Source organism: Pelodiscus sinensis, chromosome 21 (genome assembly GCF_052426305.1).
Source record: "Pelodiscus sinensis isolate ZL-2025 chromosome 21, ASM5242630v1, whole genome shotgun sequence".
In the NCBI taxonomy this organism is placed as follows: Eukaryota; Metazoa; Chordata; order Testudines; family Trionychidae; genus Pelodiscus; species Pelodiscus sinensis.
Genome location: NC_143072.1, coordinates 17,150,846 through 17,168,442, shown reverse-complemented (window position 1 = coordinate 17,168,442; position 17,597 = coordinate 17,150,846). Strand labels below are relative to the sequence as shown.

The window sequence follows — 17,597 nt, the reverse complement described above, 5'->3', positions numbered from 1 at the left end:
CTTAATTGACTTGCCCACAAGCCATTCATACAGATCACATGAGTCCTGTTTCCATCACCTGAATAAGTACTAACCACAGATTTTCTTTCTTTAACATTAAGGTTCTTTTTTTCCTGTTGCACATTATGTATGTAATGTGTAGTTTTATTTGGTCTTTGCAAATATAATTGTAACATTCCAATTGTGCATGCATGGAGATAACGATGGCTTTGCAGTAATGGTGTGAGAACTCTCCAATAGTATACAGTGCTCCCCATTCTCCTGTTGGAAATAAACTGTGCAAAAAAGCTATGCTGTGCACCATGATTTTTATAGATGTTAAACTCTTTGACAATTAAGAGTTGTATTTCATCAAGTATTTGATTATAAGTTCCCCTCCCCCAGTCCATTCTTATTGTATCATTTTTCATTAATCACTTCTTTGTCTTAAATTGTGACTACAAGATTTTGACTTTATTGATGAGCAAATAGAAATTACATAACAAGAGGAAAGTCTTGAAATATTAGCTTTGTGTAGGAATGCTTTACAATATTTTGTCATTTTCTTAATATCATATGCTCTCAATTTCAAATCTCTGAAGGTATTTATTTAAAAAATCAGTAGTAACTTGTCTGTCAGTTTGTCATCCATAAAAATATTCTTCTCCTTAATTTGTACTGTTCTTACATTGCTGCTTCTTCTATGCATGGCTGCATTTAATAGTTGTATTGCGGCTTTACATGAATACTCCTCTGTATCACTGTTGTAAACTGCAACAAGTGCATGGTAATATGAGCACGGGAAGAATTTCCCATTTAAACATCACATTCATTTCATTTGAGTCTAAATAATTGCATAATTGAAAATAATCTTAAAATAGGTGATGTAATTTATAAAGATGTTAAAATGTGAGTATCTGGCTAGTTGTATAGTTGATACAATTTGAATTAACTACACGATTAGTCAGTAAGCGCCTCTGCAGAACCGCAGCAGGAATAGCTCCAGAGGAGCCAAATCAAGCTGGGACTGAGCAGTCCGGGCTCGTGCCAGCTCCAGAGCCACCCGTGCTGTGGCTCTGCATTTTAAATGTAGTAAGAGCTGCTGGGGTCTTCCTACATTTAAAATGCAGAGGTGCAGCGATCAGGGCTTTTGTATGTTTCAGAAGTGCCTCGTTGGGAACCAGTGTGAGCGAGGACTGCAGCAGACCCCGTTTGCACCATTTCCCGCTGTGCCTCTACTTCCCCTGCTTTACTGATTCCCCCCCTGCATAGTGTCCTGCTCCCACCAGCTTGCTACTTCTCTCTGATGGAGGCAGCAAGGTGGGGGGAAGTGACTAGTCAAGTCAGCTATCCGGTAAGCATTTGCGTATCGAATAGTCGACTAGTTACTTACATCCCTACTAATTTATCAGTGCTGCAGGCCAATGTTCTGTTATTCTTTCCCATGCCGTCAGGGAACGAATCGTCACTCATTATACCACTAGTTAAATAGGAGATTTTCAAACAAGTAGTTTTTACTAAGCATCAAGGAGCCTATACATTAGGGCTACTCAACACGCGGCCCGTGGACCACATGCGGCCTGCAGCCCATTTGCTTATGGCCTGCGGTGCAGTTTGGGTTGATATGTGTTTTAATAGTTAAATTCCTGGACTGTTGTGAAACCAAAGCAAAAAAGTAGTCAATATAACCAGGGCTTGCCAAGCGGCAGCAAGCCCCACTCACCAGCCGTGCGGTTCTGCATTCTGCGCATGTGCAGATTGCTCTGCGCCGGCTCTTCCGGGTTGTAATCTGCTCACCATGGGTGAGTAGATTACATTATTTGTCGAGCCCTGAATATAACGGTCTTCTGTTGATATGCGTTTAGTAGTTAAATTCCTTGACTGTCATTGCTCATTAAAAGTGCTGTCATACAGGTGGAAATTGGATAAATATTGCAATTTATGAATATCAGCAGAACTGACTTAAATGGGGCCTGTGTGTTGTGTAGTCTTGCCTTAGTCTTTGTATTCATGCACATCAGTGTGAAAGAAGCTATTTGCATATACATGCAACCACACTTAAGTTGTAGCCCTCGGTATGTGCTGTGGGTATCATTGTGGTCCCTGGGCTTCCAAAGTTGAGTAAACTTGGTGTACATTTTAATCCTGCCAACCAGAAGAACAGAGTCCCAACCCCTCCTTATGTAATAGGCAATCTCTATTAATGATTATAATCTATCTCCTGGAAGTGAAAGGTCATCGAGTCCAGTCCCCTGCCTTCACAGCAGGACCAAGTACCATTCCTGACAAATTTTTGCCCCAAATGGCCTCCACTAGAATTGAACTCACAACCCTGGGTTTAGCAGACCAATGCTCAAACCACTGAGCTATCCCTCTCCCCATAGTGATTCCACAGCCGTACTTACATATATTAATAATTACATTGGGTGGAGAAGAAATGCAAGCATATTTTTAACTGTAAATGTTCTTAACCAGGCCAGCCTTTTCTTACTTTGCACATTAGTATGAAATAACCATAGACAGACTTGCTGGGTGCCTGGGTAAGGGAGTGGGAGGCTGGCCCTGTGCTCTTGGAAGGGGCGGGTCTTTTGATGGAAGGGGGCGGCGCTGGGGCAGCCGGCCCTTAGCTCTGCCGGGATCACACCAACCCCCCAGTGCCATCCAGGCCTCTGCAGCATGCTGCCTGGGGGCTCCAGTGGCGATTTAAAGGGCCTGAGGCCCTGGCCGCTGCTGCAGTAGCAGGGCACTTGCTCTCTTTGTCCCCCTGTGCCGGCAAGCCTGGATATGATCTTAATTTCATAGAATCATAGAACTGAAGGGACCTCGAGAGGTCAACGAATCCAGTCCCCTGCCCTCACGGCAGGACCAAGCACCGTCTAGACCATCCCTGACAGATGTCTATCTACCCTGCTCTTAAATATCTTCAGTGATGGAGACTCCACAACCTCTCTAGGCAATTTATTCCAGTGTTTGACCACCCTGACAGTTAGGAAGTTTTTCCTAATGTCCAACCTAAACCTCCCTTGCTGCAATTTAAGCTCAGTGCTTCTTGTCCTATCTTCAGAGGCCAAAGAGAACAATTTTTCTCCCTCCTCCTTGTAACACCCTTTTAGATACTTGAAAGCTGCTATCATGTCCCTTCTCAGTCTTCTCTTTTCTAAACTAAACAAGTCAAATTCTTTCAGTCTTCCCTCATAGATCATGTTCTCTAGACCTTTAATCATTTTTGCTGCTCTTCTCTGGGCCTTTTGCAATTTCTCCACATCTTTCTTGAAATGTGCCCAGAACTGGTCACAGTACTTCAATTGGGGCCTAATCAGTGCTGAGTAGAGCACAAGAATGACTTATCGTGTCTTGCTCACAAAACTCCTGTTAATGCATCCCAGAATCATGTAATAATTTAAAGATAAGTGCTAAAAGTGGCTGAATTTGAGCATTCCTGTGTCTGTTTCAAGGGCATCCTGAAATGTGAAAATAATAACTTTTCTGGTTGGAAAATAAACTGTTGAAACTCTTTCCCATGTTAACATAGAAGTTGAACACCTCTTCCACCATTTACTTCCTTAGAAGCAATTCATATTGACATACCCCGTAACTTGGTACCAAAACATTGGTGATCTCATTTCAATCTAAATGTGAGATTTCTGCTACTTCTTTCCTTATGAATATACAATAGGGCATGAGCTATTAAAATGAAGATAATATAGCCAATGAACAGAGTAAAATTTGATGCAGTATCTTGGGTTTTGTTTGCTTATCAGTTTGCAGAATGTACTGATTTTGGTGAGTCTCCCAGTCTGTGTGAATTAGTGAATGTGCTACACATTTTCTTTTATAATTGTGCTGAAGCGAACTGGTACACTTTGTAGTTCTAATTTTATACAGCTACTTAACTAATTATAGATGTCAGTAGCAATTTTCATCTAGTGGTAATGTTCAGTTTAGCTGTGTAATGTAGCTCCAGTGACCTCCTACTGGCCAGCATATATTATAAATCAATTTAAATGAGAAAAATGCAAGTGTCAGTTAAAATGTTTTATTGAAAACCCATAACTTTAGATATAGTCTGTTATTTTAGCTAAATATTTACAGAACTAAGTAAAGTCATTGACCTGGTTGGGCACCAGCTGTTTAAGAGGCTGCCACATTTGCAAAAGATAAATACACTGAGCAAGTCCTGCTTTCACTCTTGTTTAGAGATCCTCATTAAATTATCCAGACACAATAATCAGATAGCTGCTGTTCAAGTTAATGGCACCTCTGAGCCCCTGTCAAGAGAGCTTTATTTAATGCGCAACAGACCTGGAGTGGTGCAGGTGCCATTTCAGGCCCTCATTTAATTTAAGCGGCTTTAGTTGGCATGGCAACTAGTTGAGACATCTGGGAGACATTATGCTAGGGATTGAGATTTAGGAGGATTTGTGGTATAGCAAAACAGAAATCTTCTAATAAAGTGCACAGTATTGCTTTTAGGTTTTTGAATATTTTATTGTAAAATGTAGAATTTCAGGATAAGTTCCAGCCAGCAGCTAAAATGAAATGTAAAAAGGCTGGCATAACTATGAGGCCTTTGCAAAGTGGAAATTGCTTTATTAAAATAAAAAAATACTGTACTGCAAAGTTGCTGAACTTCCCTTTGTGTTACATTTATGCAGGAAGTCCTAGGGATGTTTTTGTTAGAAAATGTTGTGATGTGTCTTTAATTTATTAAATGTACCTTGGTGGATTGTAGTACTGTACCATTTAAACTTTGAATTCATTTTTAGATGTATAAAACCTGATTAGATAGAGAACCTAAACAAATTATACTTGAAAGGAATGTAGTGCATGTTAAAGTATGTGAAGTAATAGACAGGGTTAGTGAAGTGGGCAATTATTTGGTTGGAGAAGAAAGCTGGTTGCAGGGTCTCTCTAGGCCATCATACAGGAGGTTTGACCTGTGTTGATCCACTAACCAGAGAAGTGATAAGAAGACATGGAAATTCCTGACAAGGCTAATCTGCTTATCAATTTACTGGCTTGTAGTTCAGAAAAATATTTATCTCCGTTATTTTGTTATCATTTTCAGAATTATTTAGCAGAGGATTTAGCCTAACTATAAGTATTGAGGTAGTGGATTCATAGGCGATCTAGTGGTTTTGTAGGTTAAAGATGGATTTTTAAAAGCATTCAACTCAGAAATAACTTCATGGTGTCCCCACTGAAATCAATGGTAAAGCTCTGGTGCAGAGTTTATAGAATTGCCATGGCTGATGCACCGCAGAATGAATGCTACTAGGTTATGCCCTAGTCATAAAAAAAATTTTCCCCAAAAGTTAGTCAGATATGGAAATACATAATTTTCTGTTGTGTATTACTCTCTAAATTTTGTTACTCTATAAATTTTCCTGCAGTGGCCTGATACTTCAGAGGAAGGCAGAAAAAATATCATGCCCATCACCAATTGTTTACAGGCAGTCCCTGGGTTACGTACAAGATAGGGACTGTAGGTTTGTTCTTAAGTTGAATTTGTATGTAAGTCGGAACTGGCGTCCAGATTCAGCCGCTGTTGAAACTGACCAGCGGCTGACTACAAGAAGCCCGAGGCAGAGCTGCTCTGCCCCGGGCTTCCTGGAATCAGTCACTGATAAGTTTCAAGAGCAGCTGAATCTGGACGCCTGGGACAGAGCAGCTGGGGCGCTGCCGGGTAGGTCCCTGCAGCAGACCAGGGAGACGCGGAGCAAAGCCGTGGAGGACGTGGGGAGTCCCGCCGCCCGCGTCTCCCTGGTCTGCTGGGGCGTCCCCTCCCCCCCCAGCAGACTAGGGAAACGCGGAACAGCTTTTCTTGCCCGGGAGGACGCAGGCGACGGGACCGTGGCGCGTCTGAGCGGTCCCGCCACCAGCGTCCTCCGCGGCGAGAAAAGCCCCGTTCGTATGTAGGGATCCGACATAAGTCGGATCCACGTAACTCGGGGACTGCCTGTACTTATATATTCAGGTGGGTGGAAGTTGAGCTGTTCCTTTCCTCTGCAGATGATTAGTTTATACCTTGAAACACAGGAGAGTCAATAACAATTCTCATACCTTAAATTGCAAATGAAAGAGTATGGTTCACTGAAGAAGACCCCTGGACTGGGACTTGAGAAACCTACGCTCTGTTTTTTACTCGGAAGCTGACTTGATATGTGACCTTGGCAAAGCATTTTGTTTCCCCTTCTAACTTTTAGCTACTTAGTTCAAAGGGTATACAATTCAAGGGGTATGTCTTAGCTGTGTGTTTGTGTTACGCTCACCACTGCTACCTAACCTGGTGATAGGCAATTTAGACTAGTGAGTAGGCCGCTAGATTGTTGTAACCAAGCCTGGGATAGGGGAGTTTTACTAAGTGTGCTTGCGTACCTAGAATTTGCAGTGTATGCCAACTGAGCTGGGTGCTCCCTCTGCATCCAATCACAGTCGATGTTATGTGCAGTCAGCACACACCTTGCTTCACATGGCGTCCTTTAAGTGCATGCTGCTTTAGTAATACCAGTAACGAGAACGTGGATGGAAGCAGTGAAATATGGCAACCCTGTGCATGGGCAACAGTAAACAAAATGGCCTGTGGGCATAGATCCCCACATAGGCCGCAGGTTGTCCACCTCTGACCTAACCACAGCTGAGAGGCTAGGCACTGTTATAATAATTTATTGAAAATATCACAATATTTGACTGACCATCTGCAACAGTGAGAACATTATGTTGCGCGTATATTAGTACAGCAAATCCCAGAATTTTCCTTTCCATTACAATTGTGGCTCTCCCCTGAAAAGCAGCTGTGTAAACAATACATTTCTTTATTCTCTTATCAAACTTGCTCAATTTATAAATCAAAATAAGATTTTCTGAACTGTCAGCATTACAAATTCAACCTGTTACATGAAAATCAAGACATACTGGGCTCTACTTCAGACTGTCCATCATTGCAGGCTCTCCTCGACAATAAAGAATGCAAATTAGTACTTAGCTGGCAATTTTGTTGGTGCAGGAGGCAGAATAAAATATAACTTGCTTTTCAGCAGCCATGTAGCCTCTTTGTTGTTGACATCATCAAAAAATTGTCAGTAAATTAAGCAGATATGTCTTGTGAGCAGCTAACTTCAGCATCCAAGGAACCCTTTTGGGGTTTTTTAAGAGTTACTTTTTTTCTCCATAACTCCACATTCAGGAAATTGACAGCTTTGTGGTGATGTTTCTGTGTTCCCTCTGCTGTATTTCTCCATTTGTGAAAGATAGTATTTTGCAGTGTCTGGCGTTGTCTGAGCAGACCTGGCCCTCTTCTTAATTTACATTTCTACATTGATGTCAGCAAGAAAAACAGCACTTGGAATATTCAGTGACTGTTATAAATCACCAGCAGGCGCCTACACCTGTTGCTTTGTGTATGTGACAGCACACCAATTGGTGGCTTTTGCCTTTTCTTCCACATAGAGGTGGTAGGTTTTTTTAATTAGAATTTGAAGGAGATTTACAACCAGCGATTTGAATGTGTGTGCATGGGAGGAGATTTGGAGCTTGTGGAAGTGAAATATTGATGGTATGGGTAGAGCTGGCACAATGCATGCTGACTCTTGCAAATATCCTATAAATGCCCTGCACTACTGACTTGCAGTGCCCCTGTTTGGGCTGTATTTTCCAACTGTACTAACTGGTGTATTGGTCAGGTTATGTGATGTGGATATGTTTCCAGCAGGGATTAAGATGATGCCTGTAGAATCACATGTTCTGTAATTTATGATTTAATAAGAATTTTGAGCCCAAAATTACAGGTTTTAAAATATGATTAAATTAACACTGGGCATCCTATCCCTCAGGAGCCATGTTTTGGCTTTCAGATAATTGTGTAATACACAAGTGTAAATGTGGCTTTCTTCAGTAATCTAAGTTTTCTTTTGTAGCTAAATTGTGCAGCCAATTACTACGGAAGTGTGGAGTTTTGACCTTTTTTACATCAGTCAAGAAGCTTTATTCTTTTGTTGTTCTACAGCTCTGAACTATAAGATTTAAAATTGTTGTGAGCAAGAATAACTTGTGCTGCACTTTCTGTACTTTCCTTAACTAATAACTTGAAGATACGTTGTTACTGAATTGATGCAGAGTGACCTCCATAAGATTATCGTCTCTCCTCAACCACTCAGCTCGGATCATGTCAAAGTTTTTCTTTACCAGATTTTAAGAGGTAACTTTTACTTAAAAATGATGAAACAGTATTGAACTCAGTGGTGTATTCCTACTTGGTACTTTTCTCTTTGTTGTATTTTACTCCCAAAACTTTCCCAGGCCCCACTAATATGTAGAACAAGCTATTGACTATATATATTTTAGAAAGTTTGTCTCTCTGTTTGATCAAGAACTCCTCCTAAACAGTCTAAGAGCTAAGACCACCAAATTTGGTATACAGCTTCCTCCTATCATAACTTAAAGCAACATAAGAGTTTGGTTGCATCAGGAAAACAGGTTGTGCCTTGAATGTGATTACTTCTCATAAAACCAAACAGAAAAGGGACAGAATCACCAAAGCAAGTACAGTCCTAAAAATTGACATAACTGTGTGAATGTTGAAAGAGACTGAACTAAGATGAGCCAGTAGGATGAACATGGAATAGGATTGCTTCTCAATAAACCTTACAAAAAAGACAGAAGATGGAGAAATTTGGACTAGTGCTCTCTTTTGGCAAAACTAAATCAATGCTTAAGGTTTGAAAACTAGAAGAAAATGTTATTGGAAACAAAATGAACTGTAGCCCCTTTTGTTAAAACATAGCAAATGATAAGCGTTTATAGGGATGAAGAAACAAAATACACTTGATAGAATTCCCGAGTTATGAATCTGAACAATGTGAGGTAAATATGCTAGTATTTAATAAGTTTTTTTTGTTCCTTAATGTTGTCTTTGAAAGAATAACACAGGTGCTCAAGAAACTCTAGGCCTTGCTGCTTTTTTAGAGCACTATGTGTAAAGACGGCGATCATTGTGCTTTAACCTGAATGATTTCTCTAATGGTTACTAAAAAAATGAAGTACCATGCTGATTTTGTTTTTAACCATGGGTTTTGTGAATTAAAGTGACCGTTTGAGTTAGGCTGTAGAGAAGATACTAGAGGTCATCCTTTCAGATGATTATGTTTTAGCCAGAACTAAATGTGATGTTCTATTGTAAAATGAAGTAACTAAAATTGTTTGTAGAAATGGCCACTAAAATTGACTGAGTAAAAATAGTTTTATCCTAATACTCGTTATAAATTTAGATCTTTGTGTATTTGGAAATTACAGATTCGGATTAATGAATTGCATTTCTGACTAAACTGCCTCAGTGTGCTGTGTTTGTGTCTCCCACGGCCAATAAAAATCAACTGGGGAAAAAAAACAGAAGCCATTTTTTTCTTGATAAAAAAAATTATTGGGTTATATTCAGCAATGTCAGAACAAGGAGCCCTAAACTACGTCCAGAGGTGGTACCATCCCCCAGTCAAGCCTGTTGAACCAGAGGAGAGATTTATACTCTGAAGCACAAATGGTGTTTATGCTTCTGTTGTGAGTTAGCTTTAGACTGAGTGGTAGTACACGTCAACTTGAATTTCCCTCAAGATGGCAATGTAATGCTTCCAGTTGGAGCCTCTTCAGAGAGCTCTGTGAATAATTTTTTATTCCATTTGCCCTCGTCACTTGACCTTTTGACCTCAGTACTATACATTTAGTCCCATATTCCTAAATGAAGATCTGGTCATTTTCCCGTTGAGTCTGCTGCGTTTCCAGTACCTAGTGAACTTTACACTAACAAAGTTCCTGTCATGGACACTTACTGTATGATGAGCTTCAGTGAGGTGCTTCCTGAATTTTTCGTTTGTTTATTAAATTGGGCCAGAGTTGCAGTCACAGACTATAAAACCACAGGGGAAGCATCTGCTGGGGGCTAAATAAAGGGAATGATGTGCCCTCTCCCCCTTCCCCCAGCTGCTGAAAGTTGAAAGACTTCCATTGGCAGTGACCAAATGCTCTGAGTTGTTTTGTGTTGAAAATTTTGGTATTAATAAAGTTAGCCCTGAATGAAATGTCTTGGACTAAATTATAGTTTGGGACTTTATTTTACATTCCCTGGCTGGTGTGTCTGCCCACCAGTTTAAAAGGTAATAAATAACAGAAAATCATGTTGGCTACTGTGAGCTGTAAAATATCACAGTGAACCAAAACATATGTTGTATATGGTACTGCCTCATGTTACTTCCTCTTGAATGCGCTTGTTAAAAACTTCTAGTCTATATATTTAAAAAAACGTTTCCTCTGGGATGACAGAGTGACGTCATCACGTCACTGTGCATCCCACCTGCCTCATCCTTTCCTCCCCCTCCCTTTTCCCCACTACTTGGCTGCTGTGTGGGGCCTGGCAAGACCACAGAGTGGACCCCCTCCCCGCCGTCAGCTGTGGGGAGAGCATGAGGCCTGGCAAGGCTCCTCCTCCCCCCCTCGGAGCTTGGGGGGGGGGAGGGAGCTTTGAACCACACTACTTCCCCTCCCCCCTAGTGTGCTTGGGAAGGGGTGGAAGCTGCCGTGGCTGGGGGAAGAGCATGGGGTTTGGGAGGCCTCCCGGTGGCCTGAGGGACAGAGCCCGGCCAGCCTCCGCTTGGCCAAACTCCAGCAGCTAGTGGGAGAGAGGAAAGTATCCTCTCTATGACCTGGATCTCGCAAAGACTTAATTTCTAGTTTAACTTCATTCTGAGTTGCAAAGGAGTGAGTTAAAAGCAGTGTGTGACATTAAGCAGATGCATAAGTCTTTGCAGCTTCAGTGTTTATGATGCCTTTCAGGAAAATATGCCTTTAGTCATAGATTGTAGTAGAAAATCTATTTATTTAATATTTCAGGTCTGAAATATCTACATTCAGCTGGGATTCTACATCGAGACATTAAACCAGGGAACCTACTTGTGAACAGCAACTGTGTTCTTAAGGTGGTATCTCCATTTATTTAAGATTTGTACAGTTCACTGTATATTGGGGTCATGGTCAAAAAGATTTGCCGTTTAATAAAATCTTTCCCTAGTTAATTGTTTTCATAAGTAAAAACAGCTTCACACCTCCCAACAGAAAAACACAAGTAAAGCTATATAGACAGAATTTTTTTCCATTGACTTTAACTGTGCTCCGCGGTTTTGAAATACTTCTAATACATTTAAGTGTTGCTACAACCCTGTCTGTAATGCTGGAGATTTCTCCTTTAATTTATTTTTATACTTTTAAGCTTTTGGATAGGTGAAATGAAACACTTCATTTAAAAAAAAGGAAAGCTTCTTTACATAGTTATTGCTGTATGCAGACTTTTAAAAACATTTAATGGTGGTTTGGGATTTTATACTTTGTTGCTAAAGACATAACTGTGTGAAATGCACTAAGTATTTTGGTTATTTTTTAAATTTATTTACCTTCTCAATTTAGATATGTGATTTTGGATTGGCCAGGGTGGAAGAATTAGATGAATCTCGTCACATGACTCAGGAAGTTGTCACTCAGTATTATCGGGCTCCGGAAATTCTGATGGGCAGCCGTCATTACAGCAATGCTATTGATATTTGGTCTGTGGGCTGTATCTTTGCAGAACTACTTGGCCGACGAATATTGTTTCAGGCACAAAGTCCAATTCAACAGGTATTAGTAAACTTCATGTTAAAAGTCTTCACTGTAGGGTACTGCAGAATTCCTTAAAATAATCACATTTGAACCTCAAACCAGCTTTTGTATCATTTGCCTTACCCGTAGGCAGAAAAATGTCTAATTGTGTTAAAATAAGGTGAACATGGTCTAGCTGGGATCAATACATTTTGTGAGTCTGAAATAATGTTAGTGTAGACTCTCCAGTGCCGCTAATTCGAACTAACTGGGCTCCGGTAGGCCTCCCGCAGTTCACCAGAGAGCTTCCTGGGGCTCTGAGTCCATGGAAGGCTCTGTTAATGTGGCTGTGCTACCTCGGAATACATTCAATTCTTCCCCGCAGTGAGCACATGGAACTTTGAATTTGTAAAATCGGGTGCTCAGAAGTCAAACAGTCAATTTGAAATAATCACCTAGTGGCCCTAGATCAGCGGTGGGGAACCTAGGGCTTGGTAACCAGAAGTGGCCTCCAGCTTGCCTGGATCCAGCCCCCAAGGCTAAGGGATCCCCCCCAGCATTGGGGAACCCTTGATGGGTCCCCATGGCTTTGATGTGCAAGGGGAATGGGGGCAGTGTCTTTTGCATTTTCAGTCAGGGGCCATATCAGTGAGGGTTTGTCTGGGGTTTTTTTGCTTCTCACTTGTGTGTGGCCCCCGACTGATTTTTCTGTGGGTCAGTAGCCCCTGACCCAAGAAAGGTTCCCCAACCCCTGCCTTGGAAGCAGGAATCAGCAGGGATTTCATCTGTACTTGTAGTGACTTCTGTAATGTGAACACCTGTCCTGTAGGAACTATACTGAGGCCATAAACATATTTAAAATTGCCACTGAACATCAGTGTCCCTAGGGATGTTATAGGAATGCAACCCGGTAACTTAAGATGAACGACTGACACTTACACATCCCCCAAGCAGTTAAATGTGACTAAGAGGAGAAAGTTGCAGATAAATGGCAAAATTGTGGGGAACTATAGATCTGGATCAGTTCTTCAGTTGACGTAAATTGGCATTGTTCCATTTAAGGTAACAGAGTTGTATCATTTTACACCAGCTAAGGATCTGATCAGTTAATTCCACATTGATACTGCTGGCTTGCTATTTATACTTATATTGTAAATTACTCAAGCATATACTTTTCCAATTTCAAAAAAGCCCTAACACATGATTTATCTAGTTTCCCCCATCTGGTCATGTTTATAGGTATTTGTTTTATTACTTCAGTATCTATAGTGAAAAGTCATTTGTTGAGGAATAGACCTACACTTTTGCTTGGTGTTGAGTGTAAGTGTGCAAAGAGACACTTTATAGATTGGGATCTCTGGTGACAAATATGAAATGATTTCATATTTGTAGGGGACTGGCAGCTTTAATAACAAATGTGTTGGTGATGTATAAACAATAATCACACTTTCCTGTTTTGCACTCACAAGCAAAGTGAGTTGTCATCCAGCTTAGCGTGTACAACGAGAATAGCTTTACCCTAAAGGTAAAGCTCTGCAGTTGCTCCATTAGCTCAAGTGCATAATGGTCATATAGGAATATTTGCTAATCTGGCCACTGTCATCTTCAAAGAAGGTGAAGATGGTATCTGCAGGGGACGACAAGCTTTCCAGGCTCCTGGGAAAGATGCGGGGAGGGGAGCAGCTCTGCACTCCCAGAAGAGGTGGGGCTGTAGGCAACCAGCCCTCAGCACTGCCCAGTGGTGATATAGAAGGCCCAGGGCTCCAGCTGCCTCAGTATCAGCGCTAGCAGCCAGAAGCCTCAGGCCCTTTTGAATCGCCAGGCTTTAGGGCAGTTGCCCCTTCTGTGACCTCCTCCCCTCTCCCTGTTGGCAGGCCTCGGCATTTGACAATGTCTTTTTTCACCATAAATATGAATGTATATGCACACTCTTGTGTGGAAATAGGAGCAAAATATTAGACACTTTGGAATAGCAAAATCCACAGGGGATTTAAATATCCCCTGCGGTATTTGCATTAACATGGCTGCCGCTTTTTTCTGGCTTGGGGATGAGCCGGAGAAAAGCGGCAGTCTAGACGTGATTCTCCGGAAAATAAACCCTTTTCCGGAGGATCTTTAATTCCTAATTTAGGAATAAAAGATCCTCTGGAAAAGGGTTTATTTTCCGGAGAATCACGTCTAGACTGCCGCTTTTCTCCGGCTCATCCCCAAGCCGGAAAAAAGCGGCAGCCATGTTAATGCAAATACCACGGGGGATATTTAAATCCCCGCGGATTTTGCTATTCCAAAGTGTCTAATCTGCATCCCTTTTCCGGAAAAGGGACACAGTGTAGACACAGCCTTAGAGTCTAATATCTGATGAGCATTTATTCTAAAAAGGAAACTAAAGCAGGTTATGCTGAAGAGATTTTTCATGTTTTGATTCTTTACTCTAAAGTAATATTAAACAAATGAAGCACTTTGGTTCACATAATATCTCATAATTGGAGGTGCTAGAACTATAGGTACTAGCACTATATAATACTTTGCACAGTAGTTCTGATCATAAGTTGTTTTATCATTGAAAAGTATTTTGCTGTCTTCATGCATTTGTATGCAGCTATTTTTACCTATCTTGTGTTGCTCAGTGCTTTGAGATGTACTGTTGATATTCAAACAAGAGTGGACATTCAGTCTGTTGTATGTGTAATATATTTTAACTGGTATTTTAAAAAATAACACAGCAAATCTAGTTTCTTAAATTGCAATAAAACATGTATGAACCTACATAAAATACTCCCAGATGTGGTAGTGAATCTTTGTTTGCCTTTTCCATTAATATAATTTTATTTTCATTATTAAAAGTAAAATTTTTCTTTGTAAGATTTTCAGATTGAATTAAAATCTATTTTTCCAACTCTGGAATCAACTGTTTGAATTCAAAGATTATAAGCATACCTTTGAAATTAATCTCTAATGTATGTATTTTACACCTACAGTTGGATTTGATCACAGATTTGTTGGGAACACCGTCACTGGAAGCAATGAGGACGGCTTGTGAAGGCGCCAAGGCGCACATACTCAGGGGTCCTCATAAACAGGTATGAGTTACATATAATTTTCATATATACACGCACGCGCATGTGCGCCTACTCTTACTCTTTTCAGGAATGTCTTTTCCACTTTGGCAATTAACAGGCCAACAAAGAAACCCGATGTATTATGGTACAGTAAAAGATGGATCCATTGTTTTGTACACATTTTGCACAAGTATTAACTTAATCTCTGTGAAATTCCCTGTTTTATCAAGATAAATATTTGTCTAAGAAGTTCATAGGGAAAACCAAAAATAGTTAACGTAACTTTTAAATGAGAAGTTATCAGAAGTTTTAAAAAGATTTCCTTTCTTCCCTGTGGTTCCTATTTGTCACCTGCACTTTTATAAATAATTTATGTAAGCATCTCACCCATCTATATCCATTAACATTATCTGTTAACGTGTTGCCTCTGCCTGTCAGCCAAATGTGAATTTGCTCAATATAGGCTCTTAGATTAGCACTGATCAAAATATAGGCTCTTAGATTAGCACTGCAGCTACACAAAACGCTGTTGAGACAGAGCAGTTTTTCATCTGTAAATTGCACTTTCAGCTGCAACCTCACAAATATTTCCCTCATTGGCATGGGCAAAAATTTTCCAATTTTAAAGAGAGGTCGCATCGAGGCAGTTGCTTTAAAGGAGGATGTAAGGAGAGACATGAATTAAAATCAATAGTACAATTCAGAATGCTTCGGAGACACTTCTGTATTGACAGGAGGTCAGTAGGTCTTTTCCACCTGTAATATCTGTTTCTGTGAAAAAAGAATTCTCTAAGTTGACTGACAGATGGTAAAAATAAACAACACATAACATGTTTATTTTATGTGTCTGAAAAAAATTATACATGTATGTTTATGTTTTTGTTCTTTGCATTAATTTGATGAGCCTACCTCAGAGTGGGCAATAATTTTTGCCTGGGAGCCACTTGAGAAATGTTTGAAGTGGCCCCAGATCACCCTGGTAGGGGTGGGGCCAAGACCCTGATTGGTCTGTGGGTGAAGGAACATGTGAAATCTTTGCCCCTGCCACCTCCAGAGAGAACCACCAGCTGTTCTGAACAGCTAGAGGTTTTCTCTAGGTGTCCGTGCCCCTGGCGGTGGGAGGAGACTGCACCCACACCCCCAGCCACCCACCAATCAGGGCTTGGGGGTGGGAGGGAAGCATGCTACAGTAACCGTTACTATGGAAATTAGCGTTTTGTGAATACACTGCTACATAATTGTAACTCAGAAGTGCCCGTCTCCTAACTATGTTCAGTCCAAGCTGCCTCCTACACTATTGTGAGATGTTTACTATAAAAATATTCTCCAGGTCTTCCCTATATATTTTCAAATAAGCCATTTCAGTTTGCAAACACTTGAGGAGAATGTCCCTTAGTCTTCTAATGTGTACAGTGCTGTAAATCTGGTTTTGTAAATGAATACTAGACTGACTATTTTTCAGTGTCCAAAACAAGAGTGTTGTTTTCTGTGTTTTGCTTAGAGGCACTGGGTCACAAGAAGTCATGTGCACACTTATACCCAGCATTTAAAATAGTATTACATTCTGAGTATTGATATTTCTTGTGTCAGTCTACAAGTGCTATACAGGCACTTACCAAGCTTCATGTGAGCACTGGGATTAGCACTTCAGGGCTTGCCTACAAACCATGTACAATCCACTACTCTAAGATGCTTCACTAGTGTGTGATATTTTATAACTATCCCCTGAGTTTAATCCCAGTGCTGATACTGGTCTTGGACAAGCCACTTAATCTGTCTCTTTACACCCTCTGTACAATGGGGTAGTCACAGGAGTGGGAAGAGGATTGACTGGTTTGTGTATCACACTTTGAAATTATAAAGTGATGGTACCATTAGATCATTTCTAGTGCTTTGTCTAGATTAGTACAGACATTGAATCTCAGAAAGGCATAGGTAAACATGAATACAGAAAACAACACAACTGTTTCAGCCACTGGAAGACAGGCTGTTCAGCATCAATGAACTGGATACAGATGGTAATGCTGGTAACAAAGACATGGATATGAGGGACTTGATGGCCATCAGAGCCTATGCTCCACCATGAAAGCAGTTTAAATACCTAAATAGATACATCACCACCTACTGTCTGTCCAGTGTAAATGATAGCTTTTCTGATATTCTGGTTTGAACACCTTAGGAGCTGCTTTTATATTATTTACTATCAGAAAATTCCATGCGTACTGAAAATACTTGAGCACTTCTTCTGTAGAACCTTCCATTTCAGGGAGCTTAAATCAAATTGAGTTAGTTTTGTTCTAATTTTCACAAGTTTCTTAAGTACATAGTTGCACAATGCCACAAATGGGTTTTCTAAAGTATACTACTCACATCTGTTGTATTAACTCGTATTGTAAAAGAGGCCATGAATATCCCTAACACTCTATATTGAAAATAAACAGGTGTAAAGCTGCAAGCACACTTAACACCAGTATGTTGTGGAAATAATACCGTTGCATAAATTAGCAAGCAGTGTACATTTTAAATAGTTCTAATTAAATATACCATTTGAGTGATGCTCAGTCAGTAGCAGCAAAGAATTGTCCCAAAACAACCTTTGTGAATCCTTTCAGAAACTCAGTTGTAAAAAAAAAAACACTGTATAAACAAATGTTCAAAACACAGTATATCACCAGATTTGTGAAGGGGGTTGGAATTTGTTGGGTCTTTTTTTTTTTTTTTTTTTTCCCCCTTCTAAACCAGTCTAGACACTATGGAGCCAGATGAGTTTTAGCCCTCAAAATGTGTGTGAATGTCTGGTTTTTTTAAAACCTCAAATTTTTCTGCTATCCCACCCAACACCACCTTCTCCTTAGTTCCCCCACTAAAAAAGTCCTTAGAGGGGAAGAATGCAAGAAAAACACCATCCAGTTTCTACCAAAAATTACCCAGGTTCTCAAA

General features: G+C 40.4%; 1 protein-coding gene across 3 annotated transcripts in view; it reads left to right on the top strand.

The window, feature by feature from the left end:
* NLK (nemo like kinase) overlaps nucleotides 1–17,597 on the top strand; it is a 150,505-nt gene that overhangs the window by 106,010 nt on the left and 26,898 nt on the right. For all 3 annotated transcript variants that reach the window (XM_006138583.5, XM_006138584.5, XM_075904850.2), the window contains exons 4-7: nucleotides 8,070–8,176; nucleotides 10,858–10,943; nucleotides 11,428–11,637; nucleotides 14,577–14,678. In XM_006138583.5, coding sequence (XP_006138645.2) covers nucleotides 8,070–8,176; nucleotides 10,858–10,943; nucleotides 11,428–11,637; nucleotides 14,577–14,678 — 505 coding nt within the window. The remainder of the gene's footprint in view (nucleotides 1–8,069; nucleotides 8,177–10,857; nucleotides 10,944–11,427; nucleotides 11,638–14,576; nucleotides 14,679–17,597) is intronic.